This window comes from Lacerta agilis, chromosome 18 (genome assembly GCF_009819535.1).
Source record: "Lacerta agilis isolate rLacAgi1 chromosome 18, rLacAgi1.pri, whole genome shotgun sequence".
In the NCBI taxonomy this organism is placed as follows: domain Eukaryota; kingdom Metazoa; phylum Chordata; class Lepidosauria; order Squamata; family Lacertidae; genus Lacerta; species Lacerta agilis.
The window spans coordinates 375,351-392,597 of NC_046329.1; the positions used below are offsets into that span (position 1 = coordinate 375,351).

Genomic DNA, 17,247 nt, shown 5'->3' on the forward strand with positions numbered 1-17,247 from the left:
CTGCTAGGTTGGCAGGAGCTGGGACAGAATGGGAGCTCACCCTGCCACAGGGATTCGAACCGCCGTCCTTCTGATCGGCAAGCCCTAGGCTGTGGTTTAGACCACAGCGTCCTTTAAACTTCTGCAAAATGACCTTGGACCCTGAAGTCGCCTCCCCACCTACCTAGTGCTCAGGATCTCTTGCACTCCGTTGCGTAATCTGTGCCTGCCTTGCCTCTGGTTGCTCTCTTACCCCGGGACCCGTTTCTGGTCTTCAGCCCTGTGCTACTGCTGTTCTTGGGCTGGTGAATTCAACCCCAAGCTTTCAACACCATTTCCCTTACAGAGACCAGCCTGAAAACATCCCAACTCCTTTGCAACCCAAGAAGCTGGAAAAGTTGTGTAGTTTCGGACCACCATGTCAAAATGTTATGATCTATGAAATTAAATACACTAGTATTCACTCTACATTTGGACACCTCTTAAGTTAGCACAACTTCGCACAAGTTGGGTATAATTGGATCCCATTTTGAATTAAAACTGCACTGACTTTAACCAAATTTTGCATGATGGTTCCAGAGGATGAGATGCCATAATTGAGATGCATGATTGTTCCTGAGATCAAGGAGCAGGTTTCTTCTGTGCTTTCATACAACTGGACGTCATTTTGAATCAAAATGGTGGACTGAATTTTCAAGCCTGATGTTTTGGTTTCTTAGAATTTCCAAGCAACACTGGGCATGAGGATGCAAGAAGATATAATTCAAGGTGCAGGAGTGTCAGGAAAACATTCTTTAGGAAACAGATAAAAGTTCCTGGAACTTTAGAGGGTTCCAGAATTTTCTTTAGTGTGTAGGAGTGGCGCTCTAGGCTTGATTGGTGTCAGCGGGAGATGCAAATAAAGGAAGCTGCAGGCTGCAATTTCCGCACGAGGAAAGCACACACACACGCCGTCAGCACGCTCACGGACAACAAGGTTGGAAGTAAGACAATGTGTGCTGCTGGTACTGTGAGTTTTGCTGTGTCAGGATTGTTAATTACTGGACTGAGAGTATAATAGGAACAGAAATGCCTGTGCAACCAGTCAAGCGATAAAGAAGCTCCTGACTCTGAATTTGAGTATGACTCCTGTTCTTGTCCTCTGCCTCCGGGGAAAACTCTGCTACAAGCAGTAAGAAGTGGTTTTACCGAGGTGCCACCACACAAGCAGAGAAGCGCAGCAGAAGTGTGTGGGTGGTAACCTCTAATAAGGGGGGAACAGAACACACTTTCACCTGTATCTTTTATTAAGTTACACTGATGCAGCTTGACTGATGCAGGCAGACAAGGGTGGATATTCTACTAAACAAGCCCCAGGACTTTGGGAGATGAGGACAAAACAATCCACCTGAGGTTAAGCACATAACTTGGTTTTCAGGAAGGGGAAAAAAGACTTAACCTTTGCCTCCTGCAACCCCCATCTAGAATGACTTGAACCCTTGAGTAGCTGCTACTTACGATGAATAATACCTGAGCACACAAGGTGTGCTTAATCTCATGTCCAGTCTGTGCTTAATCTCATGTCCAATCTCATGTCCACATGCAAACCGATTAGCATGAACAAATATGGTAAGCCCCCCCCCCATTTCCTTCCAAGTTGTTATCAAAATGGCAGACATCTATCTGTGTTTGTGGGTATGACAACAGGCTGTTCTTCTTTCATTGTCAAATTCAAAATGGTGGATGGATGACACCGACACACTTTGCTAGGCTTCTGGTTATTGGAAATGTCCAATAGAGAGCAGGGGACGGAACGTGGCTGTGTCAACTTGGAGGACCTTCAACTGGGTAAACAAAGCAACGGGCCCCCACTTCTTGTGCTGGTTGAGGTCGTGGAGGTCCTATTTCCCCTCATTTTGGCTGTTCACTAGCTGCCCCCCTTGCATTCGGGGTCCTGCTCCTCTGGAATGAACCAGCTATACCGAGTGGTCTTGTAAAGGAGGGCAGCAGAGAAGACCAGAGAGGGAACTTCCCTGGCCTGGCCTGGGGCTTCAGCTCTCTCTGGGGGCTGGCTCTGCAGAGGGCCCTTCAAGCTTTGCTTTCTCTGTACCAAACCACCATAGGAATCCAGGAGGAGGCTGGCCTGTCAGGTTGGCTGGAGGTGGCAGAAAGGAGACCCGTTAGTGGATGCCCAAGTCACATCGGGAGGAGCAGCTCAAGGCAAATGTTGCAGCTGGTGGGGAAAGGTTCCATAGAGAAAAAAACCATCTGCAGGTATTTGGTGTGCGGGTGGACGAGATACCACCTTGCAGGGAGACCAACTACCAGGGAAGTATTGTGTGAAGCTTGGGGGGTGTCACTCTACTGTGGCGCTCAGTCGCTCTTGCTGTCCTCGCTGTCAGAATAGGCTCCCAGAAGGCTGAGGGAGGAAGCTCCTGCTTTGAGGACAGAAGCCAGAGAGGCGCCCCCAGAGGTGCTGCTTGTATTCCCGGCACCTAGAAACAGCCAAAACAGAAGCAAAGGTTTGACGTTTTGCACAAGCTGAGGAGGCAGAGACCTCAAAGTATATTCTAGATCAGGGAAGGGGATCCTCCACATGCTGCTGGACTCCAACTTCCAGCAGCTCCAACAGCCAGCATGCTCAATAGCCAGGGATGGTGGGAGCTGCAGTTCAGCAACAGGAAACGAGAACTGCCAGCATCATGATGCCATTATCAAATCTATGGTGCAACCACCTTGGGAATACTGTGTACAGTTCCGGTATCCTCAGAAAGGAGGTTGTAGAATTTGAAAAGCTTCCGAATTGGGTCACCAAAGATATAAAGGAGATGGAGCAACTCTCCTGGAAGGAAAGGTTGTAGCATTTGGGATTTTGTAGGTTCACAAAAAGGCGAGAAAGAGGAGATGTGGTAGACATGTATTAAATTATGCAAGGCATGGAGAAAACAGGCAGAGAAACAGTTCCCCCCTCTCTTCTAATATTGGAACTCAAGGACACCCAATGAAGCTGAATATTGGAAGATTCAGGACAGCTAAAGGAAGGGCTTCTTTGCGCAGCGCAGAGCTGAACTAGGGAACTCACTCTCACAAGATGGCAGTGAAGGCTACCAAGTTGGGTGGCTTTAAAAGGGGCTTAGACTAATTTATGAATATCAACGGCTACTAGCCACACAGACTAGCCACACACTTCCAGAGTCAGAGGCAGCAATGCTTCTGAATACCAGCTGCTATAAACCACAGCTGGGGACAGGACACCTGAGCTCAAATCCTGCTTGCGTGTTTCCCTTTGGGAATCTGGGGGCCACTGTGATGTTCATGAGGCTGGACTAGATGGGCCACTGGACTGATCTAGCAGACGCTTGCATTCTTACCTGGAAAGCCATGTAAGACTACGGCCACGCGCTCTACGTGGGGCTACCTTGGAAGGCGACTCGGAAACAACAACTAATCCAGAAAGCAGCTGACAGACTGGTGACTGGGAGTGGCTGATGGGACCATATAACCCCAGTCATAAAGGGATCTACATTGATCCCAGTACATTTCCGAACACGTGGCAGTGGCGCTAAATGGCTTTGGCCCTGTATACCTGAAGGAGCATCTCCACCCCCATCGTTCAGCCTCTGAGGGTCTTCTGGGGGTTCCCTTCACTGCGAGAAAAGAAGTTACAGGGAACCAGGCAGAGGCCCATCTTGGTAGTGGTGCCCGCCCTGTGGAGCACCCTCCCATCAGATGTCAAGGAGACAAACAACTAAATGACTTTTAGAAGACATCGGAAGGCAACCCTGTCTTGGGAAGTTTTTAATGTTTGATGTTTTGTTATGCTTTTATATTTGTTGGAAGCTGCCTTGAGTGGCTGGGGCAACCCAGCCAGGTGGGTGGGGTACAAATAATAAAGTTACTATTATTATTATTATTATCATCATCATCATCATCCCTGATTTAGAGCAAGGCTGTGACCATGGGGGAAGTCAACCCATTAGTCTTTGGGGCAATGTAAAACCTGTAAAGCAGCTAACAGAGGTTTATCTGAGCTTCTGCGGCTTCCTCCCACGACTGTGATGAAATGCAGGGTCTTAGGGTTTTGACATCAGTCAATTATTCCCACTTTACTCCCTAGAAATTGGCTTAGTTTACCATCAAGTCTGATGAAAGAGAACCCAAAAACCTTGCCCACTATTTTGTAACACTTGGGTCAGCCTAATAAAGGAACTAGTTGACATGGCTGCTTGTGCGTGTTTTATGTGAAAGAGAGAGAGGAGAGAGAGAAATACTTTTAAACTCTCCACCCCCTCCATTACCTGTGCCTGGCGGTGCATCTCCACTGTCTGCTCCATTGGCCGCACTACTAACTGGCTTCCTCTTGGCAGTCACCAGCCCAGACAGTTTGACCTTGCTTGAGAGTTTCCCGATGCTCCTCTCCCAGCTCTCCACCTTCAGCTTCTTTGCTTGAGGCTCAGAGTCCTGAGATGAGGCCGGGGGGCGGGATGGGACAGGGGAGCACAATAAGATTTTGTGTTGCATGCTGGGGGTTAAAAGGCTAACAACTTCAGTAACCTATCTGCTCAGCTCCGCAATTGTGGCTTGCACAAAGATAAACTTTAAAATTATGCATTTATAGTAAGTCATCTTTGTTTTCTTCCACCCAGGGAATCACTGAATGCACCAGGTGCAGGGGACCCTCTACTCTGCCAGGTATCGCTGAACTACAACTCCCAACACCCCCAGCAAGCACAGCCAATGATGGGAGTTCATTTATTTATTTCGACAATTCAATACTGTTTTGTCACAGGTGCCTCTAAGCACTGTACCAGATGCCCAATGCAATAAGATTAAAAATGAAAACTATAAAATCTGAATGTGACTGAAGTTCCTGATGGAATGAAAAAGCCTTCAGCAAGTGCTGGGAGTTCAAAAACCTCAAGTGGAAGTTCCCATAAGACTAGGCCCCAAATACAGAACCCATTGCTGGAAATGGCAACAGAGGAAGAAGAGAAGAGTTTGGATTTGATATCCCACTATTCACTACCCGAAGGAGTCTCAAAGCGGCTAACATTCTCCTTTCCCTTCCTCCCCCACAACAAACACTCTGTGAGGTGAGTGGGGCTGAGAGACTTCAGAGAAGTGTGACTAGCCCAATGTCACCCAGCAGCTGCATGTGGAGGAGCGGGGAAGCGAACCTGGTTCCCCAGATTACGAGTCTACCGCTCTTAACCACTACACCACACTGGCGAGTGCTCTTGAGCTCGGATCCTACTTGTGGGTTTCTTTTTATGTGTTATGGATGCCTGGGCTCCTGGTGGATCCAAGCCAAGCATCTGTGTCAAGGGAGACCACTAACACAGTCTTCCCAAAAGACTTCAGTGATCAAGTAGGGATGCAAGAGATGAGGCACACCTTGAGGCACCCTAGACCCAAATTGTTAAAGGCCTCGTAAATTCACACAAGAACCTTCCACCTGGCCTGATAGCAAAGGGGTAGCCAGTGTAAGCTTTTGAGCACCTGAGTCTGTCCCCAACAACACTCCAGCTGCAGTATTTTCCACCAGGTGGAGCATCCAGACCACGCATAAAGTTGTAGCTATTGTTCAGCAATCCACACTATTCTGGCTGCATCTGCCTCAACAGTCATGATCTAGCCGTTTTCCTCCTGCTGCTGTAAACACACCCTAAAATCAAGGTGATGCCCGAGCTTGGGAAGGGATTCCCCAACGTTCCAATGGAATTCCCTTTTGCAAGGTGTGGGCAGGCAGAGGGTGCCAAGTTTGAACTCATCACTAGCAATGCAATTGAGACATGACCAATGACCTGGGGCTCAGGGGGTGGGGGTGGGGGTACGTCTCTCAAGGCAGCTGGCATCTCAGGGATGCACCTGTCTGCGGTGGGACAGTCCTCTCCGCACAATACCTCTTGCAGGATGTCTGTAGGCTTCGCTTTTGCAAACGGCTTAGCAGGACGTGAAGCAGAGTCCTCACCCTCTGAATCAGAGTCTTGTAGCAGCCTCCTGCTCTGAGCTTGTTCCAGCATAGTTCTGGCAGGGGGACATATAAGCAGGCAGAACACAGGAATGTGGCAGGTTAGCTCATTGTGCCCAAGTCAAATTTCAGATTTCTGCTAGCTGCTCTAAGGGAAAGATTTTGTCAGAGGAAACCAGGGTTCAGGGAGTAGGGGGTGGAAAGCAATTCTAAATTTTACTATGTAATAAACATGTAAAATGTAGATATGCTGCTAGCTAGTCGGCCACAGGCAGGTGGCACGATGAGCTACAGCAGGGTTTCCCAAACTTGGGTCTCAACTCCCAGAACGACAGTGTGACAAGAAGCAGTGGATAGGAAGACCAGGCAAGAAGGAGTGGATAGGAAGACCAGGCAAGCTGCAGGTGGGCTGCAGCTGTCCACAAACTCCACCGGCTCCTCAGTCTCCCAGCGCCAGGGCCCCTGCCTCCAGGATCCAGTTTGTCTAGCTGACCAGCAACACAACTGGCTGGTGCTACTATCAGCCACCTTCCTCCTCCTGAGCCAGCTCAGGGACCTGCTCCTTCTGCTGCTGCCACCCAGCAAATTAGGAGGAAGAGCTGTTCCGTCAGGAGGAGCAGCACAGGAAGGAACAAGATGGCCAGAAGAGGTGGCAAGATGGCCAGTGACGGCATGAGAAGGTCTAAGCTTTCTGCAGTTCTCCCTGCCCTTCTCATCTGCACCACCAACATGAGGGCAGGCCTGGCAGGGAAAATGATAAGCGGGGGGCGGAGGGGCGGGACGACAGTTTTATTAAGTTTTTATATATGCTGTAAGCCATCCAGAGTGACTGGGGAAACCCAGCCAATGGGCAAGGTATAAATAAACACCCTCATCCTCATGCTTCTCTAAGGGGAAGGAGAGGGTTAGGCAAGCAAAGCAAGCAGGGGGAGCAGCCCCTAGTTAGCAATAAAACATTCACACACCACTGTCAGCACTAGCATACGCCCCCCCCCCCCGGTTTTGGTGTGTCCTCTGCAACAGGAAGTGATGTGAGGCAGCCCTGGCTCTCACTTGGTCTCCTGCTCGTCCTCCTCCAGCTCCCGCTCTTTCTGCTGCTCCTCATAGTCTTTGTACTGCTGCAGCATGGACTCAAAGTCCACATGGGCCTGGCGCTGGTTCAGCTCCTTCAGCTCCTGGAGGTTCTCCAGAACTTCCATCTCCAGCTTGGAGTCCTTGGTCCTGTTTTCCAAAACCTTAGGGGTAAACCAGGAACATATGTTTTATTACTTTGTTATTCATTGTTATTGTCAATTAAACTAACTAGTTTAACCAAATTAACTCAAAGCAACCTACAGCAATTAATGAACAGGGAAGGTTTCCCTCATGGGACTGGTGGGAAATACCTTCATTGGGTTGTTCAGCTCTTCATCCTCTCTCTCTTTCTGCAGGCGCTTCTCCTCTTCCTCCAGTAGCTTCTCGGCCTGGAAGTTCCGCGTGGCCCCATGCTCCATGGCATAGTCCGTGTTCTCGGGGTCTGTCTGACGGGGACACAGGAAGCAAGAGGGAGCTATTTCAGTGGGAGGATGAGTTGCTCCTGGCCTGTGCACGGCTGCTAGTCATGAGCGCACACTTGGCCAGTGAGGACAGCATGCTGGGCTAAGCCTGATCCAGCAGCTGCTGCTTCGTTCCTTGCAGCAGGAGAGGCTCTGGTTTTCCAGCCCTCACCCGTTTGTCCACTGGGGAAAGAAACACGCTGGACTAGATCAGTGTTTTTCAACCTTTTGGGGGCAAAGGCACACTTGTTTCAGGAAAAAAATCACGAGGCACACCACCATTAGAAAATGTTAAAAAAATTAACTCTGTGCCTATATTGACTATATATAAAGTAATTTTCCCACGGCACACCAGGCAACATCTCGCGGCACACTAGTGTGCCGCGGAACAGTGGTTGAAAAACACTGGACTAGATGAGGGACCTTTGTCCCTCATCAACAAGAGTCCAGCAGGACTCTTGTTACGTTCTTACTAAACAAAAAACTTTATTTGCCCAAGCTGTCTTGAGCCATGCTTAGCTAAAGGAACACAAATAATCAAACCCTGCCAATTTATTTAGGATGCATAGCAGGGAGGCAGAATCACAAAGCCTTCAAATGGCAATTCTCTTGTACGGGTGTCCCTCCACTTACACGCGATAGACTCACACGCAACCGCTTATACAAGCAGTACAGGGAAATAAATAATTTGATTCAAAGCTGGAAATGGCAGGAGAGAGCTGGAGAGTCCACGTGGCTTGCAAGGAGACCCCCCCCCAGAGCCCGAAGAGAATGTCAGTGAGGGTGGAGGAAGCCACAAAAAGTCTGGAGACACAGTGGGGCTTTGTTTAAACCACTCAGCCTCCCTGCCTCCAGCCTCCTGCAGGCCCCAGAGCTTCAATTCTAACTATCCACAATTTCTGGATACAGTATTTTTGGCCCAGATTGGAGAGAGAGCAGCAGAGAGGGTGTTTAGAGGGTGCTTGCTTATCTGCAGGAGCCCAGAATGTAACCCCTGCATATGTGGGGAGAGACCTGCAATTATCCTGTGCTAAGGAACGCATGATCAACACACCTCAAGGACAAGGACTTTCTCCTCCATCATGCTCTGGTTACCTCAAGGCTGGATCACTGCAAGGCCACTCAATTTGGGGGTTCCCTTGTGCATGACCCAGAACCTGCAGTTAGTGCAGAATGCTTTCCCACTGACTGGTGTTTCCAATTTGCTATTGCATTGATGCATCAAATGGTGTATTTCCATTATTTGTTTTTCAGCTGCACTGGGGGAAAAAGAAGGATGAAGACAACTCATACCTTGAAGGTGATTTCTGCAAGGCAGCGGGTGCATTTGATATAAAACCGGAAGATGGGAAGCCCCAGGTAAGACTCATTCTGGACTGTCTCCTTCCGGGCGTTGAACTTCTTTCCTTTGTAGATGTACTCGCCACAGGTCTTGCACCTAGACAGTTTAAACAGTTGCTTCTTCTTATATCAATGACTCCTCACTGGGGCATCTGGGTGGCCAGTAGGAGAACAAGATGCTAGGATGACTATTACTTAATATTGGGGGCAAAAAAATTAAGAATGCCAGCTTTGGAGGAATAGATATTGTCTAGGATACTGTATTGTAAATATGGTTAAACATACAAGTATGGTAAGAGTAAGGGAAAGAAGAGAGCTTGGCAATGTTTTCACTGAAAAATGCATACTGTATATGTATTGACATAATAAGGTACAAGAAAACATAAATCTGCAGAGATTGCTGTGAGTGTTATAACCCTGTATTACTTCCTTGTTTAGGGAAGTTTGTAATGTCCGATGTTTTATTGTGTTTTTAATATCCTGTTGGAAGCCACCCAGAGTGGCTGGGAAGGCCCGACCAGATGGGTGGGGTATAAGTAATAAATTGTTGTTGTTGTTGTTGTTGTTGTTAGACCAGAAACTGTAATCTCAGTTCTCATGTTCACATTTGGTTCTTCCTTCTTCGTTATTATATCTCAAATGAAATCTTTTTGGGTTTTGAACTTCTTGGGTTTATTATTGTAAATAATAAAGCATTTTTATTTTTTTCCTTTAAGGATGCATAGCTTAGTTCCACCTTTATGCGACAGCACTTTAAGAGCCATGGCTTCACCCCAAATCATCTTGGGGGCTGCAGTTTGTTAAGCATGCTCAGGAGACTCCTATTTCCCTCTTTTACAATGACTGAGAAAAGAGTATAATAAGAACATCTATGTCAACCAGTAACTTACTTTTCGATATCTGTTTTCTCCCCCTTGTTCCGAGGCCTCAGGATGGGGACTAGCTGCTTAAAACGGCTGTTAAATTTTTAATCAAATAGTTGGATACAAGGAAAGGTGAAATAGAAGGCAAGCCAACCAAGAACCTTTACAAAGGTTCAAGAGCTGAGAATGGGTTTAAATCCCCAGAAAACATCACCAACAAATTCCTGAGGATCCAGGTGCCTTTCACCTTTCTCAAACAATATTAAAATCCTAACAAACACCTTCCACACAACTAAATCATTTCACACAGAAAGCTCTGGCGATGTTAACTCAGGGCCCAAAAATTCTCGGGGGGGGGGGGGGAAGGGTCTCGCGCAACATTCTTCCTTACCGCATGTTGAAAGGTGCCATCAGTCGGACCACATACTGCCTGTCCTTTGGAAGTTTAAGCTTGGGGATCTTAGATGGATCGAAGTCTGGAGGGTAGTATTTCTAGGACACAAGGAAAAAAGATGGGTCAGATAACAGAGCAGATCGTTCTCAGACAGGCTTTGGCAGCGCCCACTACAAACCTTGGCAGTGCCCAGGAGCTGGTGGTCACAAAATCACATCTGTTTTCCAGTAGCACAAAAAACCCCTGCTAAGCAACTTAGCACTACCTCCATCCCAAATGGGATAGGGCCAGCCACTTCTCTATTCCGCAAGCTTCTCTGGCAAATTTGCTTTTCAAGCTCCTTATTTATTTCTGGCCATGTCTATCCCAATTTCCCAGCCCTGAAGAGACTGGCTGAAATTTGCTCCCCAGACATGAAGTTGACGCAGTGAACTTGGGCTCTTTGTTCTCTCTTGCAGCAAGGAGTGGTGAACCTTTTTGGGTCTGCTTGAGAAATCTGCTCACCAGTTGACCACACGGTGTCTTCAAAAGCACCATGGATAACACTGGTGTTGGCTGAGCAAGGGAGTTGAGGAAGCCAGATTTCCCTTGCCAACTGGGAGTGCACTTCAAAGCTCCTCTCTACCTGCCTCGCACCTGATGTCACACGTGTTGACATCCGCCTGTCTTGAGAGATCATAAAGTGCGCCTCCAGGGGTGAAGTCAAACTGCTGGAGAATCACAGCGCCTGCTATGGCTGAAGAGTCTGCTAACTTTGTTAGCAGCACCCAGGACCTCCAGACACAAGCCTGGGCTGTGTGTCTGGAGGTCCTGGGCAGCCCAGATGACAAGACCCCCTCTCAGCCTTGCTGATGTGGCCCAAAGGAAAGCAGAGCAATACATCTGCCACCAGCTGGCCGGCAGGAATTGCTGGAAGGGAGACCACCTTGGAGGAAAAGCCGGGTTCTAAAGCTCTACTGCCTTGTGGGACATAGGAGAAGAAAAGGCACGGGAGTAATCCCTACACAAATTCACAAGTCCCTTAGGCACTTGGGTTGTGCCTTGTACTCCTCCTCCTCCCACCAACTCCTGCAGCCAAGCGTCTTGCTCTGCTCTCCTTTGGACCCAGCCCAGGAACTCCAGACACACAGCCTACACTTTTTCCTTGGAGAGGTCATTTCTGTGCTGGTAACACAGTGCTGATGCAAACACCCTAATCTTCCTCAGGGGATAAAGTGCGGAGGGAGGGGGCAAATCAGTATGCCATCTTGAGCTCCTTGGAGGAAAGGAGTGATGTAAAAGAATTAATAAAGGTAAAGGTAAAGGTACCCCTGACCATTAGGTCCAGTTGTGTCCGACTCTGGGGTTGTGGCGCTCATCTCGCTCTATAGGCTGAGGGAGCCGGCGTTTGTCTGCAGACAGCTTCCGAGTCATGGGGCCAGCATGACTAAGCCGCTTCTGGTGAACCAGAGCAGCGCACAGAAACGCTGTTTACCTTCCCACCGGAGCGGTACCTATTTATCTACTTGCACTTTGGCGTGCTTTCAAACTGCTAGGTGGGCAGCAGCTGGGACCGAACAACGGGAGCTCACCCCATCATTGCGGGGATTCAAACCGCCGACTATCTGATCGGCAAGCCCTAGGCTCTGTGGGTTAGACCACAGCACCACCCGTGTAATAAATGATATAAAATGGGGGTGGGAAGAAGCAGGTCTCTTAGGGAAACAAGATGTAAATGCTATAAGGACATACAGAAAGTGGAGGTTACCTGGATCTGTTTTAGTATTTTAACTTCTACACATTTTAACCTAGGGTTGTGGTTTTTTCTGTCAATTTTACTGCTTTGTTGTTTGTTAACCGCTTTGAGGTTTGTTTGTTCTTATAGTCAAGTGGTATATATTTTATTTTAAAAATAAAATAAAATAGAAATTAATAACCCAGCATTGTCTGGCTGGCTCATTGGGGTCTCAAGGGGGCTCTTTCCTAATGTTCGAACTTGGGTTTATGAGCACAGAAAAGCCAGTGAAGTAGCAACCCAGATTCAAATCAATCAATTAATCAAAGAGCCCCAGTCCTGCGAGGTAGGCCTCTCTCCCCCACCCCAACCAGGGGCTCCCCATTAACTGATTGCCAGCCCCGCTGTTTCCCAGTGCCCCCCGACTTCTCCTCTTCATCCCTCCTGCCTTTTATCTACTTGTCTCTCTATCAAATAACACAGAACCATATGCAGGTGAAACTCGAAAAATTAGATTATCGTGGAAAATTTCTTTCAGTAATTCAACTTAAAAGGTGAAACTAATATATGAGATAGACTCATGACATGCAAAGCGAGATATGTCAAGCCTTTATTTGTTATAATTGTGATGATTATGGCATACAGCTGATGAGAACCCCAAATTAACAATTTCAACTTTGGGGTTTTCATCAGCTGCATGCCATAATCATCACAATTATAACAAACAAAGGTTTGACGTATCTCACTTTGCATGTCATGAGTCTATTTCATATATTAAACTCCAGTAGCTAATGAAAACAATTGCTTACATAAATGGACTTTTCCATGATACTCTAATTTTTCGAGTTTCACCTGTACAGTGGTACCTTGGTTCTCAAATGCCTTTGGTAAATATTCTGGTTTTTGAACGTTTTTTGGAAGCCGAACATCTGATGCAGCTGTCGGCTATTGGTTTCAGGGGCACCTGTGCCAATCAGAAGCTGTGCCTTGGTTTTTGAACATTTTGCAAGTCAAACAGACTTCTGGAATGGATTAAGTTTGGTGCTTTTGTTTTTGCGGCTTTTTTTGGTAAATTTGTTTTTGTGACTTTGCGGAACCCAGTTCAGCTCCTGATTGATTGATTGTGTGACTGCAGAAATGGATAAAAGCCCCCCAACCAAACAATGACAGTCAACAGTGCAGGAAAGAAAAAAATAATTTTAATCATATACAATACTGCCTTATTTATTTTATAGTACGGTATATTGATTACTGCTTTCGTCTTATGGATCAATGGGAGAAGGGAAACAGGGGTGGGGAAAGCGCGCCTTGGTTTTGGAACGGATTAAGTTTGAGAACCAGGGTACCACTGTAATCCTAGAGTTGGAAGGGACCCCAGGTCCAGTTCCCTGCAATGATAAAGGGCGCCCCCTTCTTCCCCACAGACCCCCAGGAGACAAGGGCCCGATTCTGCCCTCCCTCTCTCGCCTGAGGGGCGTGTGAGGCAGACCTCGACCCCCATCCCTCTCTTCCCCTCCCCTCCTTTCCAGCCCCACATCCCTCTCGGGGCCCCTGGATCAACCCCACAGATCTCCCCCCCCATATTAACCCCCTCAAGCCAACCCTCACTTATCGGGGCTGGTTTGGGGGGACCCCCATTGTTTCATCTTAACAACAACCTTGTGAAGTAGACCCCATAACTGACCGCTGACGTCATAGCCCCCCTCCCCCCGTTCCACTAACATTTAACACTTTCCTCTCCGACATCTCGCCGCTTCAGCCGTCGCTGGGATCTCTCCACTCCGCCCCGCCTCTTCCCGCCTCCGATTGGCTGCAAGCGCGCCCTCTCCAGCCGGCGCTCCTGGCGCTTTCCGATTGGCTCCCGGTGTCGGTCCGTCAGGAAGCCCGAAGCCTCCGGTCACCGAATCTCTTCCTCCTAGAGCGTACAGCGTGCGTGCGATGCGTTTTCCTTCTTAAAGGCCGTCCGTCCAGGCAACGAGACCCCGCACGTTTTGGTTCCGGGGGGGGGGAGCGCGGTTCTGCGAACATTTGTGGTTTTCTTGCTTTCTCAAGGGGTTCTGAGGCGATATCACGAACGGGTTCCGGATCTGTCCTTTGGTGGACAGTTTGTTCATTTCCCCTGAGGGTGATGGCTGAACACAAGACCCCGGAGGAGGAGGAGGAGAAGAAGAAGTTTTGACTATGGCAGACCAACACGGCTACCTACCTGTAACTGGAATCATACTACATTTTATACAAAAGATAAAAAGAGATAAAGGGAAAAGGGAAAAAAAGAAAAAGAACAATAGGTTCTTCTTAGATACATAACTTACATCACATTATTGGGTGACTTTCCTCGGCCCCCCCCATCTGAATTTCATTTCCTTGATAATCTCTAGCAGTTTCTATAAACTAACATCCTAACCGTTATACTTCTAAAACATATAATTAACCTATTTCAAGAGAATCTAGCAAAAACCTATAGCTACTTCCTAAGGTGACCCTAAATATTATAATATTTATTCAAATAAATTTTAAATTTCTTCCCATCTTCCTCAGCCGTCTCTTCTCCCTGGTCGCGGAGTCTTCCAGTCAGTTCGGCGAGTTACATAATGTCCCTCATCTTCATTTGCCATTCGTCTATTGTTGGTATTTCCTGGTTCTTCCAGTTTTTGGCAAGTAGTAGCCTCATGGCGGTTGTGGCATACAAAAAGAATGTTAAGTCTCTTTTGGGTATTTCTTCTACTATTCCCAGTAGAAAGGCTTCTGGTTTCTTAGTAAAAGTGTCCTTCAGCACTTTTTTCATCTCATTATAAATCTTTTCCCAGAACTCCTTTATCCTGGGGCACGTCCACCACGTAGAATCATAGAGTTGGAAGAGACCACAAGGGCTATCCAGTCCAACCCCCTGCCAAGCATGTGGTAAAAGGTCCCTTCTTTTTCTTTACACTTCCAACATTTGTTATCAGATGTACGATACATTTTTGCAAGTGTCACAGGTGTCAGATACCATCTATATATCATCTTCATTATGTTTTCTCTCAAAACAGTACACACGGTAAACTTAATTCCTTTTTTTCTCCCAGTCTTTTAACATGATCTTGTACCCCACATCCTTCGCCCAATCTATCATTACAGATTTCACTTGTTCATCCTTTGTATGCCATTCCAACAATAAATTATACATTTTGGAAAGATTTTTAATCTTGGTATCCAACAATTCTGTTTCCAGATGGGATTTTTCTAATTGAAAACCAAAGTTTTTATTATCCGTTTTAAACACTTCATTGATCTGTTGGTATTGCAACCAATCACTTAAATTATCTTTAAGTTGTTCATAAGACTTTAATTTAAATTTGTTATCAACTTCCATTAAAAGATCACTATATTTCAACCGCTTAGTTTCCCTATTTAACCTTTTATGAGCTTTAGCCTCTAATGCAGTGTTTTTCAACCACTGTTCCGCGGCACACTAGTGTGCCGCGAGATGTTGCCTGGTGTGCCGTGGGAAAAGTTGAAAAATTCAAGAGAATTACTTTGTTGTTGTTCAGTCGTTCAGTCGTGTCCGACTCTTCGTGACCCCATGGACCAGAGCACGCCAGGCACGCCTATCCTTCACTGCCTCCCGCAGTTTGGCCAAACTCATGTTAGCAGCTTTGAGAATACTGTCCAACCATCTCATCCTCTGTCGTCCCCTTCTCCTTGTGCCCTCAATCTTTCCCAACATCAGGGTCTTTTCTAAGGAGTCTTCTCTTCTCATGAGGTGGCCAAAGTACTGGAGCCTCAACTTCAGGATCTGTCCTTCTAGTGAGCACTCAGGGCCGATTTCCTTGAGAATGGATAGGTTTGATCTTCTTGCAGTCCATGGGACTCTCAAGAGTCTCCTCCAGCACCATAATTCAAAAGCATCAATTCTTCGGCGATCAGCCTTCTTGATGGTCCAGCTCTCACTTCCGTACATTACTACTGGAAAAACCATAGCTTTAACTATACGGACCTTTGTCGGCAAGGTGATGTCTTTGCTTTTTAAGATGCTGTCTAGGTTTGTCATTGCTTTTCTCCCAAGAAGCAGGCGTCTTCTAATTTCGTGACTGCTGTCACCATCTGCAGTGATCATGGAACCCAAGAAAGTGAAATCTCTCACTGCCTCCATTTCTTCCCCTTCTATTTGCCAGGAGGTGATGGGACCAGTGGCCATGATCTTAGTTTTTTTGATGTTGAGCTTCAGACCATATTTTGCGCTTTGCTCTTTCACCCTCATTAAAAGGTTCTTCAATTCCTCCTCACTTTCTGCCATCAAGGTTGTATCATCAGCATATCTGAGGTTGTTGATATTTTTTCCGGCAATCTTAATTCCGGTTTGGGATTCATCCAGCCCAGCCTTTCGCATGATGAATTCTGCATATAAGTTAAATAAGCAGGGGGACAATATACAGCCTTGTCGTACTCCTTTCCCAATTTTGAACCAATCAGTTATTCCACATCCAGTTCTAACTGTAGCTTCTTGTCCCACATACAGATTTCTCAGGAGATGGATGAGGTGATCAGGCACTCCCATTTCTTTAAGAACTTGCCATAGTTTGCTGTGGTCGACACAGTCAAATGCTTTTGCGTAGTCAATGAAGCAGAAGTAGATGTTTTTCTGGAACTCTCTAGCTTTCTCCATAATCCAGCGCATGTTTGCAATTTGGTCTCTGGTTCCTCTGCCCCTTCGAAATCCAGCTTGCACTTCTGGGAGTTCTCGGTCCACGTACTGCTTAAGCCTGCCTTGTAGAATTTTAAGCATAACCTTGCTAGCGTGTGAAATGAGTGCAATTGTGCGGTAGTTAGAGCATTCTTTGGCACTGCCCTTCTTTGGGATTGGGATGTAAACTGATCTTCTCCAATCCTCTGGCCACTGCTGAGTTTTCCAAACTTGTTGGCATATTGAGTGTAGCACCTTAACAGCATCATCTTTTAGGATTTTAAATAGTTCAGCTGGAATATCATCACTTCCACTGGCCTTGTTGTTAGCAAGGCTTTCTAAGGCCCATTTGACTTCACTCTCCAGGATGTCTGGCTCAAGGTCAGCAACCACACTACCTGGGGTGTATGAGACCTCTATATCTTTCTGGTATAGTTCCTCTGTGTATTCTTGCCACCTCTTCTTGATGTCTTCTGCTTCTGTTAGGTCCTTTCCACTTTTGTCCTTAATTGTGGTAATCTTTGTACGAAATGTTCCTTTCATATCTCCAATTTTCTTGAACAGATCTCTGGTTTTTCCCATTCTGTTATTTTCCTCTATTTCTTTGCATTGTTCGTTTAGAAAGGCCCTCTTGTCTCTCCTTGCTATTCTTTGGAAATCTGCATTCAATTTCCTGTATCTTTCACTATCTCCCTCGCATTTTGCTTGCCTTCTCTCCCCCGCTATTTTTAAGGCCTCATTGGACAGCCACTTTGCTTTCTTGCATTTCTTTTTCATTGGGATGGTTTTCGTTGCTGCCTCCTGTATA

The 17,247-nt window shown here is 46.8% G+C and overlaps 1 protein-coding gene across 1 annotated transcript; it reads right to left on the minus strand.

Annotated features, from left to right (window-relative positions):
• Positions 1-1,244: 1,244 nt before the first annotated feature.
• YJU2 (YJU2 splicing factor homolog) lies at positions 1,245-13,648 on the minus strand. Its single transcript, XM_033136687.1, has 8 exons — positions 13,499-13,648; positions 10,060-10,160; positions 8,758-8,902; positions 7,315-7,449; positions 6,983-7,164; positions 5,862-5,985; positions 4,257-4,419; positions 1,245-2,453 (listed from the first exon to the last, which is right to left on the minus strand). The coding sequence occupies exons 1-8, from the start codon at positions 13,520-13,522 to the stop codon at positions 2,332-2,334; spliced, it is 996 nt and encodes a 331-aa protein (XP_032992578.1). The 5' UTR covers positions 13,523-13,648; the 3' UTR covers positions 1,245-2,331.
• Positions 13,649-17,247: the final 3,599 nt, after the last annotated feature.

What these genes read in the sequence shown, in the direction of transcription:
- YJU2 (XM_033136687.1), bottom strand. Translation starts at nt 13,522, where the DNA reads ATGTCGGAGAGGAAAGTGTTAAAT. An exon ending in TTGCAGAAATCACCTTCAAG is followed by an intron (nt 7,450 to 8,757) that starts GTATGAGTTGTC and finishes TGTCCCCGTCAG; the next exon opens with ACAGACCCCGAGAACACGGA. An exon ending in CTACAGACATCCTGCAAGAG is followed by an intron (nt 4,420 to 5,861) that starts GTATTGTGCGGA and finishes GCCTCATCTCAG; the next exon opens with GACTCTGAGCCTCAAGCAAA.